Genomic DNA, 18,622 nt, shown 5'->3' with positions numbered 1-18,622 from the left:
GACCCTAACACGAAAATCATGACATGCGTATCATGAAACAACATGACTACATGCCACGCTCATGAAGCGCTGGCGTACGTTTCCCTAGCTTCACTTATACCAAATTTGGTATTGCGGGACGTGAATGGATGACGAAGTTATGATACTGGTGCAAACATGATAAATATGACATGCGTGTCATTTAACAACATAACTACATGCCACGCTCATGAAAATGATGCGCTGGCGGCCGTTTCCCTAGCTTCACTAATAGCAAGTTTCGTATTACGGGAAGTGAATGGATGACAAAGTTATGATACTGCCGCAAACATGATAAACGTGAGGTGCGTGTCTATAACAGCATGACTACATGCTACGCTAATGATGCGCTCATGGCCAATTCGCTATAGCTTCACACGTACCAAGCTCGGTATTACGCAATGCGAATGGATGACATAGGCAAATGTCACATCCAAACATGATGATTCATGACATGCGTGTCATGCAACAACATGACTACATGCCACACTCATGATGCACTCGCAGCTGTTTCGCTAGCTTCACATGTGACAAATTTGGTATTACTCGACGTCAATGGTTAATGAAGGTATGTGACACGGTGCGAACATGATAATCATGAGATGCGTGTCATGTGAGAACTTGACTACATGCCACAGTAAAGGTGCCAATACAATTCGACGTGATGAGGTGCGCGTGCTCGCCGGCATTCATGTCGTCGCGTCACACCAGCGTTGGCACGCTAGGCGCCGGTCCCGGCATATACTCGCAGGCGCACGCTGCGCTGAGTTGCTTTGACGCATGCGCGTTTCAGCGCGTCCAGCGTCCCTCCGTTACGAAAAGAGGCAGACGCAGTGTTGTCTGGGTAATGCATGAGCGCAAATTGCAGCAAGTCGCATTTCGTGCTGGTTGCTGTCGGGCCGCGTCAACGGACGCTGGCTGCGCCGGTCGCGCCTGGCGTCAGACTTTAGATGATGATGATGAAAAACGTTTATTATAAAAGAGAGAGGTACGGGGCCAAAGCATGACCCCGCTACATGGTCGGCGTCCTTAGTCCGGGACACCGCATGACGAGGCCCCTACTCGCGCCCGTCTCACCAGAGCCCATTGAGACTCTAATGATGAGCAGTTGAGGAGGGCAGTCTCCCATGCCTCTCAGGAAGGGGTAGGGGAAGGGGGTAGGTGGGGATTTTTCGGACATGCCCATACCATGTGGAAGATATCACACGTCTCCCCACAGTGTGGGCACCACCCATCTGTGTTCGCATCGAAATGTTTTAGGATTGCAGGACAGAGTAGAGTACCTGTCTGCAGGCGCCTTTGAGTTCGCTCTTCCGCCTTACTCAGCCCCTTTGCTGGAGCCGGGTAAAGGCGGTGAGTGTCGCAATAATAGGTCAGAATTTCTTTGAACCGCAGCAGCGGTGTATTGGCCTCCGAGTCATAAGAGCCAAGGTGAGGAGCCCGGTGGGTAAGCGCTCGGGCGGCCGCGTCAGCGGCCTCATTACCTCGTAAGCCCTGATGGCCAGGAGCCCATACGATGCATTTCGGGGCTGGATCAGCGGGAGTCTGTTTTAGAATTTGGCTGGCTAGGGGGGATATCTCTCCTACCAAGTAATGAGCACATGGTTTCCGGGAGTCCGTGATGATAACTTTCGAGTTGGGGTCCGCAGCAGCAAGCGCTATCGCGACTTCCTCAGCGCGCTCTGGATTTTGTGCTCGGAACGAGAGCCCATTGATATGCTTTTCCCGGTGAACTACAGAGGCCGTGTAAAATCCCGTGGGCAAAGGCCCTGCTATATCTACGTAGAATACACCAGGTCGGGAGCCGTGTTGCCTCTCAAGCGTCCGAGCCCGCGCCTGTCTTCTGCTTTCGTGCGTGTGCTTATCCATGTTACTGGCGAGTGGAGAGACCGAGAGCATATGCCGCCACAGTTCCGGAATACGCTCCGCCTCCTCTGCAGTGCAAGTATGCTGTATATGTAAGCGGTTTAGCAGGCGGCACCCGGGAGCTGTCTGCACGAGCCGCGTATATTGATTCATAAGGTGGGCCTCCCGCAACTCCTGGTAAAAGTTGAGCACACCTGACGCACTCAGTTTGGCGTGGGAAGTGGGCACCGGGAGATCCAGAGCTCGTTTAGTAGCCTTACGAACGATGGCATCTATTCTTTCGTCTTCTTGCTTGTTAGTGCGAAGGTATGGGACGGCGTAGAGGATCCGGCTAGTCACGAAGGCATGGGCGAGTCGAAGCGCGTCCCTGCCCCGCAGACCAACCCGCTTGTTGGAAACGCGGTGGATCATGCGCCCTACCTGTTCGCCTATTCTCTTGAGTTTCGCTATAGTGGAGTCCGGTCTGAGTCTGTGGTGAATGAACAGGCCCAGAATCCGGAGCTCCTCCACCTCTCTGATGGGAACCCCAGACAGGGAGATGTGTATGGCTGACTTATCTCTTGGCTTCGCTCTAACGTGCAGAAGCTCTGATTTGTTTGGAGCACGTTGGAGTCCACAATCGTTGGCATACGCCTCGACTATTGATGCGGCCTGCTGAAGGCGTTCCTGCATTTCACCAAGGCCAGTGGTCCAGATTTTAATATCGTCGGCATATACTGCGTGTTGTGTGCCTTCCACCCTGGCCAATTCACTTGGAAGGCGCATCATAGCAATGTTGAAAAGAAGCGGTGATAACACTGCTCCCTGTGGGGTACCCCGTGTTCCCATAATGTACAGGCCATATTCCTCGTCCTCGATCCGAAGAAGTGCCTGGCGTTTAGAGAGAAAATCTCTGACATATGCAAAGGCCTTAGACCCGCAATCGGTGGAGCTCAAGTTAGCCAGGATGCTGCTGTGTTTAACATTGTCGAAAGCCCCCTTCAGATCAAGGGCGAGGATGGCTTTATCATTGTGTTGCATAGTTATGGGCTGTATGACGACCCTATGGTGCTGGAGGAGGACGTCCTGTGCAGACATGTGTGGGTGAAACCTAAACATGGTGTCTGCAAAGAAGCCCTTGCCCTCAAGGTATGGGGAGAGGCGATCCCGTACCATCGTCTCCATAAGCTTGCCCGGGCACGAAGTCAGTGATATGGGCCTCAGATTTTCCGTATTCACGGCCTTGCCTGCTTTGGGGCAGACTTTAGAGTGCTCGCGTTTTGCTAACGTAGCGTCGCTGTGCCGAGCTTGCGCGCGCGTCAGTGCTGCATTGGAGTATATTGGGCCCTTCTTACTGCGCTCGTGGCCGCTTTACTAGCTTCACATTTACCAAATTTGGTGTTAAGTGACGTCAATGAATAAAAAAACTATATGACTGGTGCAAACATGGTCCTGACTGGTCCTGACATGCGTGTCATGTAGGAAAATGACAATATAACTGGCTCATAGCGTGCTCGCGGTCGATTCGCTAGCGTCACATATACTAAATTTGGTATCACGTGACATGTATAAATGACGACGGTAAACGACACATCCAAACATGATAAACATGACACGGAATTGACGGCATCAGTTATCTTCACCTATAACGTTGTGCTGTTTTTAAAGTGACATATCAACCTTTCTCATTCGTGGTTTGCATATCATCGATTCCAACTGTACGTGGGATCCACCAATTTTTTTTTGTCCGTCATCGCACCACCTTACCTGGGCCACCTAATTCCTACAATGCAGGAAGGAAACTGCCGGGCTCACATCAGGGCCGAAGCAGTGACGATACAGCCTCGATGTGTGCCTGCCAGCCTTTTTTATTTTATAAATGTTGTAAAGAAGCGAAAAGGGTGACCGTTTCGGTGGCATTGTCCATGCAGTAATCCATGCCATCCAATAAGTTGACATGGATTCTCTCAAAGACCACACAGAGCTGACTAGCATGGAGCCTTCCCTACGACTGAATTGTGTGGCAGTTGACAAATTGATGATCAAAAATATGAAAAAAATCACAGCTTTGCCACATTGCGAAGCGATGAATGCAATAGCAACAAATTGAAATGCCATGCGAAGAAGGGCTACCTTTAATTCCCTTGTTCGCGTAACGATCGCTGCGCCATAGTCCTCTCTAGTTAATTTTACCAAACTCTATGTCTTCGATGGCAACGAGCCGCGAACTAATGGATACATAGGCTTTTATAGAAGTTACGCTACCTTATACAATGTACTCAACTATAGGAGAGCAGAAAGCTGTCCCAGTATGATCAAGAGAAGCCAATCGGTAAGGACATGTATAAACCACAAATATGTGTTCAGGAAAACATCACAGCATATCCACGGAGTGAATGATGATTAGTGGGGCTATGCGTCCGTCAGTCTGTCTGGGCTTCCATCCGTCCGTTCTTGATTCTGTTCATCCACGCGTCCATCCGTGCGACCATCCGTCCGTGCTTGCGTCCATGCACCCGTCCGTTCGTTCATCCGTCCGTGCATCCGTGTGTCCATCCACCCACTCGTCTGTCTGTGCGTTCGTCCGTCCATCCAACCGCCTCTTTGTCTGTCCGTCCGTCCGTCCGGGCGCCCGTCTATTTGTTCATCCATCCGTGCATCTGTGCATACGTCCGTCTGTCTCTGTTTCGTCCGTCCATCCAACCACCTCTTCATCTGTCCGTCCGCCCGTGCATCTGTCTGTCTGTCTTACATTCGTCCATCCATCCAGTGAACACTTCAAGTATCGCCGTCTCTCATATTTTCATTGTATATTCATCATATACCAGCACCGCCATTCAGCGCATATTCCAAGGGCTAAACTAGAGGTTGCTACCTACTACTACTACATACATCGGGGCTGCACAACCAGAAAAATTCCCTAAAAAGCCATTAACAATTTAGAGTATATGTATGGTACTCCACTAATAACGCTGTTGCACGGGACAGTGTTTAGAAAAAGTGGTTAACAATTTCGAGTACTTAGTACTCGACTATGGGAGAGCCTAACGCCGTCCCATGAGAACTTCACTACTTGCACTGTATATGAATCTGAATGATGAAGGGTACGCCTACCTTACCTCTAGCTATAAAACCTTTATTGTTAATCCGTTTGCATGGAAGAGTTCTGGTATCTGTCGAAATGAATTTAATTATCACCTACGCAATAAAATGCACCACGCAAAAAACCTCAACTATCCATACATCCTGTAACTGAACTTCTCCAATGTCTTGAGTCTACTTCAAACAGTGCTGTTTATCTAATTGCGAAAAATACCTGTGCAGACAATGCGAAGGGTAATCAAAAAAGCCAAAATATATAAAAAATAGGACGAATAAAAAATGTCCGCGTATCTACGAGCTTTGCTGACAATATAGTGAATATATGGTCGCAACTTTTGTCGAAAAGCGATAGTCTTCTGCCGTCCTTCTGTTGTACACAGCCTCGAATTTTCAGCGAACCCTCGAAAACGCTCGAATCTTTAGAATTACGTATTAATATATATTGCGGTAAATGTGCACACCACCTAATACTTACGTATAGAATTTTCGCCCTGCACATGTGTAACAATTCCTTTTCGATTGACTATGTTTACAAGCATAAATGCAGCCGCCAATTCGAAATTGCTGGGCGTTCAGCAAGTGCTTAAACTTGAGCTGTGTGGATGAACTGTTTTGTGAGTCAGTCGGTCGGTCGGTCGATCGGTCGGTCAGCCTGACTGACTGACTGACTGACTGACTGACTGACTGACTGGCGTACGTGACTGACTGACTGTCTGTCTGTCTGTACGCCCATGCATCCGTCCTTCCGCCTGTCAGTCAGTCAGTCAGTCAGTCAGTCAGTCAGTCAGTCAGTCAGTCAGTCAGTCAGTCAGTTAGTTAGTTAGTTAGTTAGTTAGTTAGTTAGTTAGTTAGTTAGTTAGTTGGTCGGTCGGTCGGTCGGTCGGTTGGTCAGTCTGACTGACTGACTGACTGACTGGCGTACGTGACTGACTGACTGTCTGTCTGTCTGTACGTCCATGCATCCGTCCTTCCGCCTGCCTGCCTGCCTGCCTGCCTGCCTGCCTGCCTGCCTGCCTGTGTGCCTGCCTGCCAGTCAGTCAGTCAGTCAGGCAGGCAGGCAGGCAGGCAAGCGGAAGGACGGATGCATTGACATAGAGACAGACAGACAGACAGACAGACAGACAGACAGACAGACAGACAGACCGAAATTTCCTTGTTCAAGTATCCTAAGATAGACACTCGTCTTGAAAAACAGCAGTTGTTTTGTGTACAACTACAACCAATGAGTGAACCTTCTGTAAATGGGACGCGAACGAACATTAATACTTGATCTTGCTGGTGACTATCATAAAGGTAGTAGGAGGTTGTGAAACATTTTAGGGGCGAAGCTCCTTAGGCCATGGTCTCCTCCATATATAGTATGTAGTGACCTCTAGTTTATGACTTGCTCAATAGATGGCGTTGCGTGTATATGTATTCGGAAATAATATAAATAGATGACGGTAGTGGTTTTCATTTTATATCCGCGCAGTGAATGATGATGAGTGGAGCGAAGCGTTCTTTCATCCATCTGTGTGTCCAACCATTCATGCATTAGTTCCTTAGCCCGTCCGCCCATCTATCCCTGCTTCCTTCCGTGCGTCCGTGCTTCTGTCCGTTGATGCGTTGCTACGTGAGTCCGTCTATGCATCCTACCGTCTATCTGTCGGTCAATGCTTCCGTTCGTTCGTCTGTTCATTCGCACGTCCGTGCTTCCACTCGTCCATCTGTGCTTGCGTGTTTCTGTCCGTCCATCTAGCTGTCCGTCCATGCGACCATTTGTCTTCCTGTCTATCATGTCTTCTTTCCATGAGCGCGTCTGTCCGTCTGTGTTTCCATTCGTCCGTACGTGAGTCCGTCTGTTTATTCGTACGTCCATACTTTCATCTAACCATTCGTGCTTTCATCCGCCTGTCCTTGCGTCCATCCATGCATCTATCAGTCCGTCCGTGCAGCCGTGTCTCAATCAGTGCCTTTGTCCGTCTATACAGAGACTTTGCCCCACGCATTATCGTTCACCCCGTGCATGAGTTGTGATGTTTGAAAACTTCAATTTCGCAGTTGTGCATCTGAGTCGGCGCCAGCCTCTGACGTGTGAACGCGGAGGCAATGCACATGACGCAGCGAGCTGAGATGCGCGAGGAGCAGCCGCTTGCGAGGCGCTGCGCGTTTCTCCATTCTCGCTTTTTTCCGTACTGCGTGCGTAATGGCCGAACGCGTGAGACGTCATGCAGGATGTAACCGCGATGTCGCTAGCTTTTGCGTCGGCCGGCGCGTCTGCTTCGGAGAGCGAGTGCATATTGGGAGCTGCGAAACTGACTTAGTCTGGAAACTTTGGGGTGGGGAGCAGGGACGCGGGGGTACTTCTACGATAAAAGGGAAGGCGTGGTTTGGGGGAAAAAAGTTCGCTCCTAAATACAAATTGCGAAGCTTGCACTAAGACACGCAACGCTTCAAACAGCGAAGTTGTGCGATTAAGTAGTTGCTATAAACTACTGGCTGGGTGATGCTGGGCTTGTTAGCTACAGCCGTTTACAACCAAGAACCTTCTCGGCTTCAGCCCAAAAATGAATACGCGTTCCACTGCCTCCAGTACTGCAGTGCACATGTCATTGATCTGTGCAACAAAACAAAGATGCATCTCTGTTCTAACCGTAACCACTTTATCGCTGGTAATGCAAATGTTACTCATATTTGAAATAAAAGGGTCGTCCTTCCTTGTTGAAACATTACTTTTGGCGGAGCATTGAAGTCGGAATTTTTTCTTTAATTTGCCAAGAAGTAAAATTTTAAACTCATAGCTGTCCTAATGAATAGGTACTTATACTTGCAAGTTATATGCACTGAATTCGTGGAAGCTGCTTGACGTCATGTAAATGACCGATTGCAATTCAGTGGGACATTTATCCAAATTCTGCCTTGGAGAACTGGTTACCACTGTGGGCGGGAGCTTAATTTTATTATTATACTGTAAGTGACTATTGGTAATGCTAGTTTTTAAAGACGATAGACTTTCTTGGGGGCTTCCAACGCAAAAATTTTGGTCTGTCTGTCTGTCTGTCTGTCTGTCCTTCTTTCCGTCTTTAACGATACTTTAAACGGCACTAAATATTACCACAAAGAGCCACCCCAGTCTGAAGCGGCCACCAATATTGCTAAAGATTGAGCGTTCATATTTGTGCGATTGTTAATTAAAAAGCTATTATTGCGCATATTTGAGGCACCATATCACACGTCTATGTTCTGTATGTGTTTTGTCAACTAGAAAAGGCTTACACAAGTAATGCTTAGGACCATAGCGCTTATCACACTGCACTGACAATGCCACGCATCCACGAAAAGACAAGTGTTTCCAACGCTTTGATAAGACGACACGGTGGTTAAAGTGTGGCACCTACCCATCGCCTTGCATTCTACACCTTATTGCCTCCTACCCCTTATTGCGCTCATGTCGCACGTGTGGCGTAACTTGATGCGCTCGTTCGCCTCCACTGCATGCTCGAGGCACTATAACGCAGTGTCTTCAGAATACTATTTACCAATTTTCGTGCGCAGAACATCAAATAAACGTTTTGCTCACTTTCTCCAAACGAAAGACTATCGTCTTTCGACGACATTTACAGTGTAACATGCAGATACAGGGACATTTTTTTTTCTTTTCTGGGTTGTTTCTGGGTTGTCGCTTGACTTTTTTAAGCGACTTCACAGAGTAGAAAGTTTCTAGTTACACCAAATATAGTCACAGACATGACCCAGATGTAAAATTGCTCGAAACCCCAACGTTATAGTGGTTAATTACAATAAAGATTTTACCAACGATAAAGTTATTACCTTCAATAAAGTTGTTACCAACCAACATTTTTTTGCTGAAACAGGGCTTCCGCACCTCCACTGGACGTCGTCGTTGTTGTAGGACTTCCAGCATATCGGAATCTCCTCCGAGACGCCATGGCCTTTACTGTTACCTAGTACACTCTCATTGTACGCACCGCGGAAGCATTACATACAGATGCTTCAGTGAATGTTAACTGTGCGGCCATGAGGTTTATTACCGGGCTAATCGTGAAGGTATATGAAACCTTTCCTCAATTTCACACGCCTCAGATGTAATGACTGACTTAGACAACTCAAGTGTTTAAATAGATATGTACATAGATATGGTGACCGAACCAATTGTTTGGTGTGCCCCAGGTGATACGCACATAGCAATAAATCATAAAATACGATTTGGATGCAGGGAGTGTCTTGTGAATATCATTGTCACGGCAGCACGAGTGTTAAATTGTTGGGTTACTTTACTGTCGCAGCGGCCATTAAAACACTTGAGCAAAGTGAGGTATTGGGCTAGTAGGCTTTTCATCATTGCAAGAAATTGCACTACAGTACTGTCTACGTCGTTTCCTGTCTTCCCCCTAAATTCGTTCTCCGCAGCAACTGTAGCAAAATTTTTCAGTCATTAAAACACTGTTGCCTGAACGCACAAAAAATACACAGGATGGGTGCGTAGTAAAACGTGTGAAAGCTCGACACTCAAACCACGTGGCTACAACCCAAAGAAGGACGCCCAAAGCAAACGCCCAAGATATACACATGATGAGCGCGAAATAACTACTACCACGCAGTTGTAATGCTCTTGTGTGTAAGATTCGCGAAAATGGTTATGGCAGCGAGCTGAATGATCTTCGTGCTCTCTGCAACTTCAAGGTAAACTTGCGGTTAAAGGAGAAGACGTACTATAATTACAAGATAAGCGTGATCCCATGAGTGACCACGCCGTGAAGATGCACGTGCGCATCTGAATGTGTGTGGCGATGGCGTTTAAAAGGGCTTTTTGCGCCACCCGCTAGTCGTAGCTCATAACGAATACACCCTGAAGTGCCACCGAGCACTGCGTACCACCAACGATAAATCCCTTATATCAAGAGCTACTCTTAAAGCACTGAAGAACGGACAATCTAGGGCAGCATATTTTTTTGTCGTGCGTTCTGAGTGAAGCATCTTAGCCTCTACTTCCGGGAGGTGGTGCTTTTTCTTCAAACTCCAACAATTAGTGCGAAAAAGGAAAAGACACAAGAAGTGAAACAGAGGCAAGAGCTTTAGCTGCCATCTCTTGTCCCTTCTTCGCGTCTGCGCTTATTGCTGAAGATCGATTACGAACCAGCTCAACCTCAAACTTGCCTTCAGTTTCTTTTTCAGTTCTTTTCTTTGTCATCTCTTAGTGCATATTTTACAATAATGTTTTGTGATGCAAATGTGTCAACATAGCCGTGGTAAGCTCCAGCATAAAGCGCTTTTGTGTGAAAAAAGGAAGGTGGAACAAAAATATTGGGCAAAAAATCCAGCAACTGAAACAGTTACGCGCGTGACGTGAAACCAGCTAATTTGTATTGACGTTTGTACTGGCTTTTATGCTAGAGAGACCTCTTCACTTGTTCTTTTGGCGTGAGCGCCTACAGGTGGTGACGCATTTTCCGCATGTTAGTCGTCTTGTCTGCCGGGGCTTGTTGTATTAGCGTTGTTGCGATCGATGTTTCTCCGCTTGTTTCAACAAGAGAGGACTGTGCTGCCTCACAATATTCGGATGCTCGTAGTGCTCCCCCTTATACTTCAGCAGCGCCATTACACTACGCCCAAGCAACCAGCACTTCCACACTCTTGTCTATTTGCCCCTTATAAGTGTTCATTCATGTAGATTCGCCCTAGTTGTTTACGGCAGTCCGCGTCACCCGAACGACTGGAAGTAACGTACCGTGCCACCTTCCTTTCCACGCGAGCTCCACTACAATAGAACTACATCTCATTAACTTGGAAGCTGCCCATTTCGCTGTTACGAAAGCGCAGCTCTACACGCAAGTTCTCCAAGCACAGCTGCAACTAGAACAGCCTTTATCACTGCGGCGCTGCTGCATGCCAGACTAGATGCCTGTTGTTATTAACCTGGCTTTGTACGTCGGCGCCTACATTTGCTTCAAGGACCACGCCATGTCGTCCTTTCAGACCACATGACATGTTCTGAGCTCTGCTGGAGTCTAACATTAGGGACACTTGCAGTGTCGGCTGTTCACCTGCTGGCCGGCGGTGCCTAGTCTGTGGGCACACATGTAATCGATGTAATCCATCGCTCGTAGGCTAAAATTTTATGTGATTCAGAAGCGCCTGTTTTGCTCTTTCCAACGACCGATGCAGAATAGTAAACCACATCCATCCGCCATTTCTACCTGCAACAACCATGATGGACTTCGTGCTCTCTGAAGCTCACCGATACCAGTCCTACGAGTATTTTGTTCCGACAGTCCGGGAACAGACCCAGACCCGGGCGTCAGCCTGTATCGAAGAAATCGCAGTAACCTTGGGTGATGTTTTACTTTGTACGTGTTCTTTCTACTAATTAGCAACGGGTCATTGCGGTTCAGCAAAAGCTACGCCTTTTTGAGAGGCACCGTGCGGGAGTCTCGATAGAATAGTGTTTCAGTCAACGAGAAGATGCAGTTTTAACAGAAAGAACATCACAAAGGGTTTTTTTTTCGGTTAGTGCAGCCATGCCGCTATTGGTCTTGAGACAACAAGGAGTGGTGTTTCAGTGACCGAATAATGTCGCATGACGCTAAAATGTAAATTTGGCCCAATTGAAGCCCCTGTGTCGGATGACGCATACACCAGCGGCCATACTGAGGCACACCCTATTTCCAGTTCTCAAGACGTCATGAACAAATAAGAAAAAGTGGTCAGAGTTTCGAGTGACATTCTCACCACCAGACAGCAAAGAGTTAATCATGCTAGCCAGCATCGACAAGACAAGGCACAATTCGTCCTAGCGCAAGAGCATCATATCATTGACTTCAAGTAGTGGGGACTGCTGTTTGGCGCTTCGAACTTGGAAAGCAACAACAAGCGCTTCTTAATAGCGCTTTCATATAAGTAATTTGATATGTTCAAAAGGAATTATTTTAAGGTACAAAGGCACTTCATTACTTTCATTTGCAAAAGGACTCTCAAGTAGGGGGTTTTTTTCGGACCCCAGCGCACTGCGGATGGACACTTGGGCTTCCTACGCCCACCTGCGCTGATAAAAGACGCTCTTCTCAAAGTATTTGCTGGTTATATCATTGTTAATGCCCACTTCCCTTTCTCTAAGGGCACTGTATCACGCCCCCTTGACGGGAACCAGTAAAATTACAATGTTTCATATACATTTGCCTAAAACGACATAAAGAAGGAAGTCATTCCCACGTTTTTTTTTTTACCAGTAGACTTGTCCATCGAGTTCGGAGTAGCATAGTGCGAAATCATCATGCTACGACTTTTAAACTTGTTTATGTGAGTGTAATCTGTTTCAGCATTTTTAAATGCACCTGTGAAGACTCTCGTTGAAACGAATGATCGAGAAAACAACTCTTATTAATAGATATTCATCAATTCATAGCTAAGTTTGTAAATAAATGAACATTATTCCAATAGCAGAACAATCGACCATCTGTGCGTGACAACTCTAAGAGAAGGTTTTGCGTTGAAAATATTATCCTTCAAGTAAACGCATTTATTCAAAGCTCAAGGCTAAGCCACCTCGTAGTGGTGAATCATGAGAATAATAAATAGCTCGCACACTATATTGTGGGTAAAGGCTTCATACTTTTGGTCTTTGCCTACGCTTTTGCGGATGCAGGTTCAAGCGTATCGAACCAACTGTCACACACTGGGTACCAATATATTTATAAATGTGTTATCTACTTTTAGCAACAAGCACGGCATCGTTCAAGAATAAATTTCATCGAACATTTTCAGCTAACCTTTTCCAGCCCATCGTAAGCTGTATTCACACGACCTACGAAGTCACGATACGACCCAAGGAATTGTGCACGTCACTATACGTCACTGTTCTCGCTTCCCCGCTTTGGTCCGCGCTGAGCTATTTGTGTAACGACAGAAATCCATATCACTGCCGGGATCCTTGGGGAGCAGCGCTGAAATCCTCGCTGGTAACATGAATTTTCCCCAGTCGTGTGAATGCTGGTTGCGGGTGGATCTGACCTAAATAACACATCACGTGACTGATCCTTAGGCGATCACATTCGTCGTGTGTCTACAGTATTCCTGCTTGGGCTTCGATATAAATGTTTCAACAATGACAGTTCTTAATGCAAAACATTGTGTTAACATGTATGTAACCGTGAAATTATTGCTCAAATCATTCCTTGTAATTCCTATAATGATATACTATAAGTATCTTAAAAGGACAGTGCCATAAAGAGAGAGAATTAAATAAAAGAAAAATTTAGAAAGGGTAACGTAGAAGAAGTGGTTTGCTACAATGTACAGGAGAGGGAAAATAGGGGTCAGGAAGAGGATAGAGATAGAGAGATATAAAAATTGACTAAATCTTAATACCCACTTCTCGTTCAATATAAGCAAGGGCGACAACTAGCTCAACATTAGGAAACATGTATGTGCCACAAAAATTTGAGTAGCCCATTATCAGTATATCAAAATAAACATGTATGCGGTACACGAATTGCATCTATGCAATACGTACCTCTCATTCACTAAAAAAGCACAAAGCTAGCCCGACACTAGCAAATTCACTCACTAAAACGTAAGTGACATATAGCCGATCCCTGGAAATAGTCAAAGGGGACGAATTTTGCCTCACAGTTTCTACAAGCAACATAGTTGACATAATCTAGTTTTTGTTTGTTGTTTCACTTCGCTCTGAGGTTAATCAAGTCAGAGAAAATCTGTGGAACAGCCTGCATAAAGCAAAGAACATGGGCCCTGTTGCTGACGACCTGCGTGTTTTTCTGTGCAGCCATCAGCTATAAATGGTAATGGCTGGTAATAGTAATAAAGTGTAATTTATTTGACTGCTAAGAGGGCTACGTGGAACGCAAACCATGACGCGCAAGTAGGGGTTGCCTTAACTACCAGACGGTGACTTGAATCGATATATAAAACTTCAATTATGTTTGTAATAACGTGAAAGCTTTGAAGAGCTTGTTTTGTAGGACTTGCGGTGCCGGGATGGACGTTGGCCACAAGACCGCAAGTCATTGCTTGTGAGCGAAAAATTTTTGCCTTGTGCGTGACTCATAAATTGAGATGTTTGCAAATAAATTATTATTAAAAATTGCAGTTTGGAGCGAAGATGTAAAACAGGCTGTTCGGGAGGCAACCAGGCGTTCTTCTTTGCAATTTTGTTAAAAAAAATTCCTGTGCGTATAACAACTACAGTTAAAGTAATTATTGCTTAATAAACACACGCACATTGTACACAGGCTTCATAATACGACGTGTAATATTGCAGTAAATTTGTATGGCAAAAGCGTAAATTGCAATCTGGTGTCACAGCGTATGATTATCATAAAGGCTTCGTGATCAAAATGGCAGCCACCCACTGCAAAAAGCAGACACGTTAATGCACGTATTCCATTAACAGTCTTGTTACACGGGCACTCTAACCTCAGTTACGATAGACCTCCATTTTCAGTCACGAGACTAAGTGTCACGTGACTTGATTCACGTGAAAAGTTATCCTTAGTTTGTTCGTGAAGCAAATAACGTGACCCTCAGTTTTGTCGTATAAATGCTGACGTTGACAGAGGCCGGAAGCAATTGGGGTTGACATGCCAATGTAACACAGGCACAAGATTACGTAGTCGGTGCACGAGTTCTAAAACATTTCACGTGCATCACTAGTCGTGATTTAAACCATCCTATTCATTGAACAAAATGCAGCCATATGCGAAAGTTTCTCTTTCATTTCTGCTATCGCGTTCAACTCCTAAAGCTGAAGCCTAAGTGTAAAATGTCGGTCAGAGACTGCGTATCGGTTTGGGTGAAAGGGAAGACCTTTAACTCACTTATAGGCAGCAACGACCAACTTATTTTCTGGTTACTCATTCACACTTTTTTTATTGGGCAATTTGAGTATTAAGAAGTCGGTGGGAATTTCCGGCACAGGCTACACCTTTTCATTTGCACAATCGCTGCCGTCGTGATGTAAAGAATAAACACGAATCTATACAAATGCACATAGTAGAACACTCAAATAGTCCATCACACATCTTGCACACAAAAAAATGTTCTTGCAACACAAAGGTTTACAAAACACAAATAGGGACACAAAATAAGTATTCTGGCGTAACTTAAAAGTTGGCTTAGATGTCACAACCAGCCATAAGTCATTTGCATATTTCCCCTTTACTACCACACTTTAAGTGGTAAAAATATTTTTTTAATGTGCACATACATTGAGGAAGTACGCGTGAAGGCAGAATTAAGGGGGGCGGGGGTTAACCAGAAAAGGTTCCGGTTGGTCACCCTACAATGGGGGATTATGGAAGGGGAATATAAGAATGAAATACAGAAAGTGCCGAGTCGGGGCACCCTAAATTTCTAGAAACTTGTGGCCAAGAACAACAGTTAATAATATCACTAAAATTTTGATGAGGTCTGATTACCTTATAATAATTTCGCTCCTTCCAAACTTTGCTCAGCTATCGTAAGAAAGTTCAGTCTAGACAGAGTCATAGCGAAAAATTCTTGTGAATATGGTGATTGGCACGGGTCTTCTTGCGAAATTATGTTATGATTTAATCAACAGTGCTTAGTGACCTCACCAAACTGTATAGTAATAACCAGCTGCTTTACTGCTTGAAGTCGCATTACGATCCAACTGGTTCCCGTACTTTGGACTGTTCAATACTTGTAAGACTCTAAAGACAATCTGGGCCCTCATTCTCTGGTGTGCGTATGAAAAACCGAAGCCACGCGGTATGCTTTCGAGAAGCGTCAAGGCTGGATCAAAGTGAGGTTGGTAGAGTGGAATTGGGAAGTATAAGGGGGTGCTTCAAATTCTCCGCCTGCTGTGTGTTCGGCATAATATTGCTACCTGTAGGCTGCCACAAACCATAGTGCGAATGCGCGTGTGCGCCCGACGAGGAAGATGAGGCTCGCTGGCTGCTCGAGCTCGGAGCCAGACTGGCCAGTGCTGCAACCGCTCTTGCAAATATATTTTTCGAATATATTCGCAATACTTTGTCTCGTTACTCACGTAACATATTTGGTGGAGGTGGAACGATCCCCGTCCTCACCACGCAGCTCCGCAGTGGCCGCATCCTCCAGCTTTCCGCCATGGCTTCCAGTGACAACGCGTCCGCTTCATCATCTGCGGCTTCTCCGACAACCTTTGTCGCCGTCCAAACACCACGTGATCCCGGGACATTTTCTGCGCAACCTGGCCTCGACGTCGACAAATGGCTTCGCCTTTATGAACGGGTCAGTCAAACTCACCGTTGGGACCCTACCATGATGCTCGCTAATGTTCTCTTCTACTTGGACGGAACCCCGCGTGTCTGGTACGAGACAAATGAGTCCGAACTCACCAGCTGGGACACGTTCAAGGAGAAGCTACGTGACATCTTTGGGGACCCGACCGGTCGCCACGCAGCTGCACGACAGGAGCTGGCTACCCGTGTCCAGTCGCCAACTGAATCGTATGTGTCATACATCCAAGAAGTTCTCGCTCTTTGCCGAAAAGTGGACGAGGCGATGTCTGAGGCTGAAAAGGTTGGACACGTTTTGAAGGGGATCGCGGACGACGCCTTCAATTTGCTGGTGTACACTAACGTCTCGACCATCGACCGTGTAATTCAAGAATGCCGCCGTTTCGAAACAGCAAAAAGCCGTCGGGTGCGCCCTCCTTTTTCTCGGTTGCCAAACACGGCGGCTACGTCCACCTGCTCCGATTCTACCGTCACACCGCCCTTTGAGCAGAGTGTAACGCGTATCGTTCGACGGGAACTTGAAGCAGCAAGTCCAGCGCCGCTTCAGCCCACTTCTTTCGAACATACGATACCGACAACCCCCGCGATCTCCGTTATTCAGGCGGTCGTACGACAAGAATTCGCCAACCGCGGGTTCCCTGATGCTTGCCCCATCTCTTGCCCCTCCTCCAGACCAATTCCCACTAATGCACCTCGACGTGACCCATTTGTTGCTCCACGATCTCGCAACCCGGCAGAATGGCGAACTCCTGACGACAAACCGATCTGCTTCCGGTGCCACCGCGTTGGACATGTCTCCCGCTACTGCCGTGCCTCCTGGACGCCGCCACATAGGAGCCAGTTTTTCGCACCTTATAGCCCATATGAAGATCTTCGCCGGTATTCGTCCAGCCGTACCGCCCCTGCTTTCGACACGTCTAACAGCCGCCTTCCTGCTCGTTCTCCGTCCCCTCAACGCCGTCGTTCCCCGTCGCCCCAGCCACGCCGCCATCACTCGCCGCCTAACTTTTCATCGTACCCGACGGAAAACTAGACAGTGCAGCCCCTGGAGGTAGTGCTGCATCATCCCTGTCTGAACCAAACCCTCCATTGACGCTTCATACGAACAAAAATCTTGTCGATGTACACGTGGACGGTATTTCTCTGTCGGCACTAGTCGATACTGGCGCTCATGTGTCCATAATCAGCGTTCATCTTTGTCGCCGCTTAAGAAAAGTACTCACGCCCCCTGCTACCGAAGCTGTACGTGTGGCCGATGGCGGCACTGTTCCTGTCATTGGCATGTGTACGGCTCGCATACGCATCGCCGACCGTTACATCCCTGTTCTATTCACGGTGCTCCAGAACTGTCCTCATGACCTCATCTTAGGGATGGACTTCCTGTCGACCCATTCTGCTCTCATCGACTGTTCCGCTGGTACTCTTTGCTTAGACCTTCCTCTTCAGCCGGATATTCACCCTGAACCTCAACACGGCCTTTCTGCCACAGACTTCCTCCGCTTACCGCCTAAAGCCCTCACATTCACCGAATTTGCCACGACCTCACCCGTATTGGATGGGAATTACATCGTCACGCCGATTCCTGATGTCCTACTGGCACGTGACGTCACCGTCCCTCACTGCATCGTAACTGTAGCCTCCAACCGGACCCGTCTACCCGTCATAAATTTCGGCTTCACAAAGCAAGTCCTCCCTGAAGGCATCCTAATTGCCACGTTGCGGTCCTTAGCCGATGATCACGTCACCACTTTCGCAGCCGACGCATGCCCCAATTTTCCTTGTCGCCCACTCGATGCCACATGCCTCGACATGTCAATACGTCCCATGATCGACCCTGACCTTCCCCCAGCGCAATCAGCCGCTCTCGCACGCCTTCTAGCTTCCTACCGTGACATCTTCGACCTTGACGACCGCCCACTCGGCCAAACTTCTCTTGTAAAGCACCGCATCAACACCGGTGATGCTGCTCCCATTCACCGTCGACCGTATCGCGTGTCCGCGTCGGAGCGCCAGATTATTCAAGCTGAAGTGAATAAGATGTTAACTAAAGGCATTATTGAGCCCTCATCAAGCCCATGGGCGTCACCCGTCGTCCTGGTTAAAAAGAAGGACAACACATGGCGTTTTTGCATCGATTACCGGCATCTAAATCGAATCACCAAAAAGGACGTGTATCCTTTACCACGTATTGATGACGCCCTCGATTGTCTCCACGGCGCACGCTACTTTTCATCCATCGACCTTCGTTCTGGTTATTGGCAGATTGCCGTAGACGAGAAAGACCAAGAAAAGACCGCCTTCATCACTCCAGATGGCCTATACCAATTCAAGGTTATGCCCTTCGGTCTATGCAATGCCCCCGCCACGTTCGAACGTATGATGGACTCTCTGCTACACGG

General features: G+C 47.1%; 1 protein-coding gene across 1 annotated transcript; it reads right to left on the bottom strand.

Moving 5' to 3' along the window:
• Nucleotides 1–1,152: 1,152 nt before the first annotated feature.
• On the bottom strand, nt 1,153–2,556 carry LOC142786736 (uncharacterized). Its single transcript, XM_075884380.1, has one exon. The coding sequence runs from the start codon at nt 2,554–2,556 to the stop codon at nt 1,153–1,155; it is 1,404 nt and encodes a 467-aa protein (XP_075740495.1).
• Between the last annotated feature and the right edge of the window lie 16,066 nt (nt 2,557–18,622).

The sequence above is a fragment of the Rhipicephalus microplus genome, chromosome 2 (assembly GCF_043290135.1).
Source record: "Rhipicephalus microplus isolate Deutch F79 chromosome 2, USDA_Rmic, whole genome shotgun sequence".
Taxonomy (NCBI): Eukaryota; Metazoa; Arthropoda; class Arachnida; order Ixodida; family Ixodidae; genus Rhipicephalus; species Rhipicephalus microplus.
This window is presented reverse-complemented; position numbering and strand designations above follow the sequence as displayed.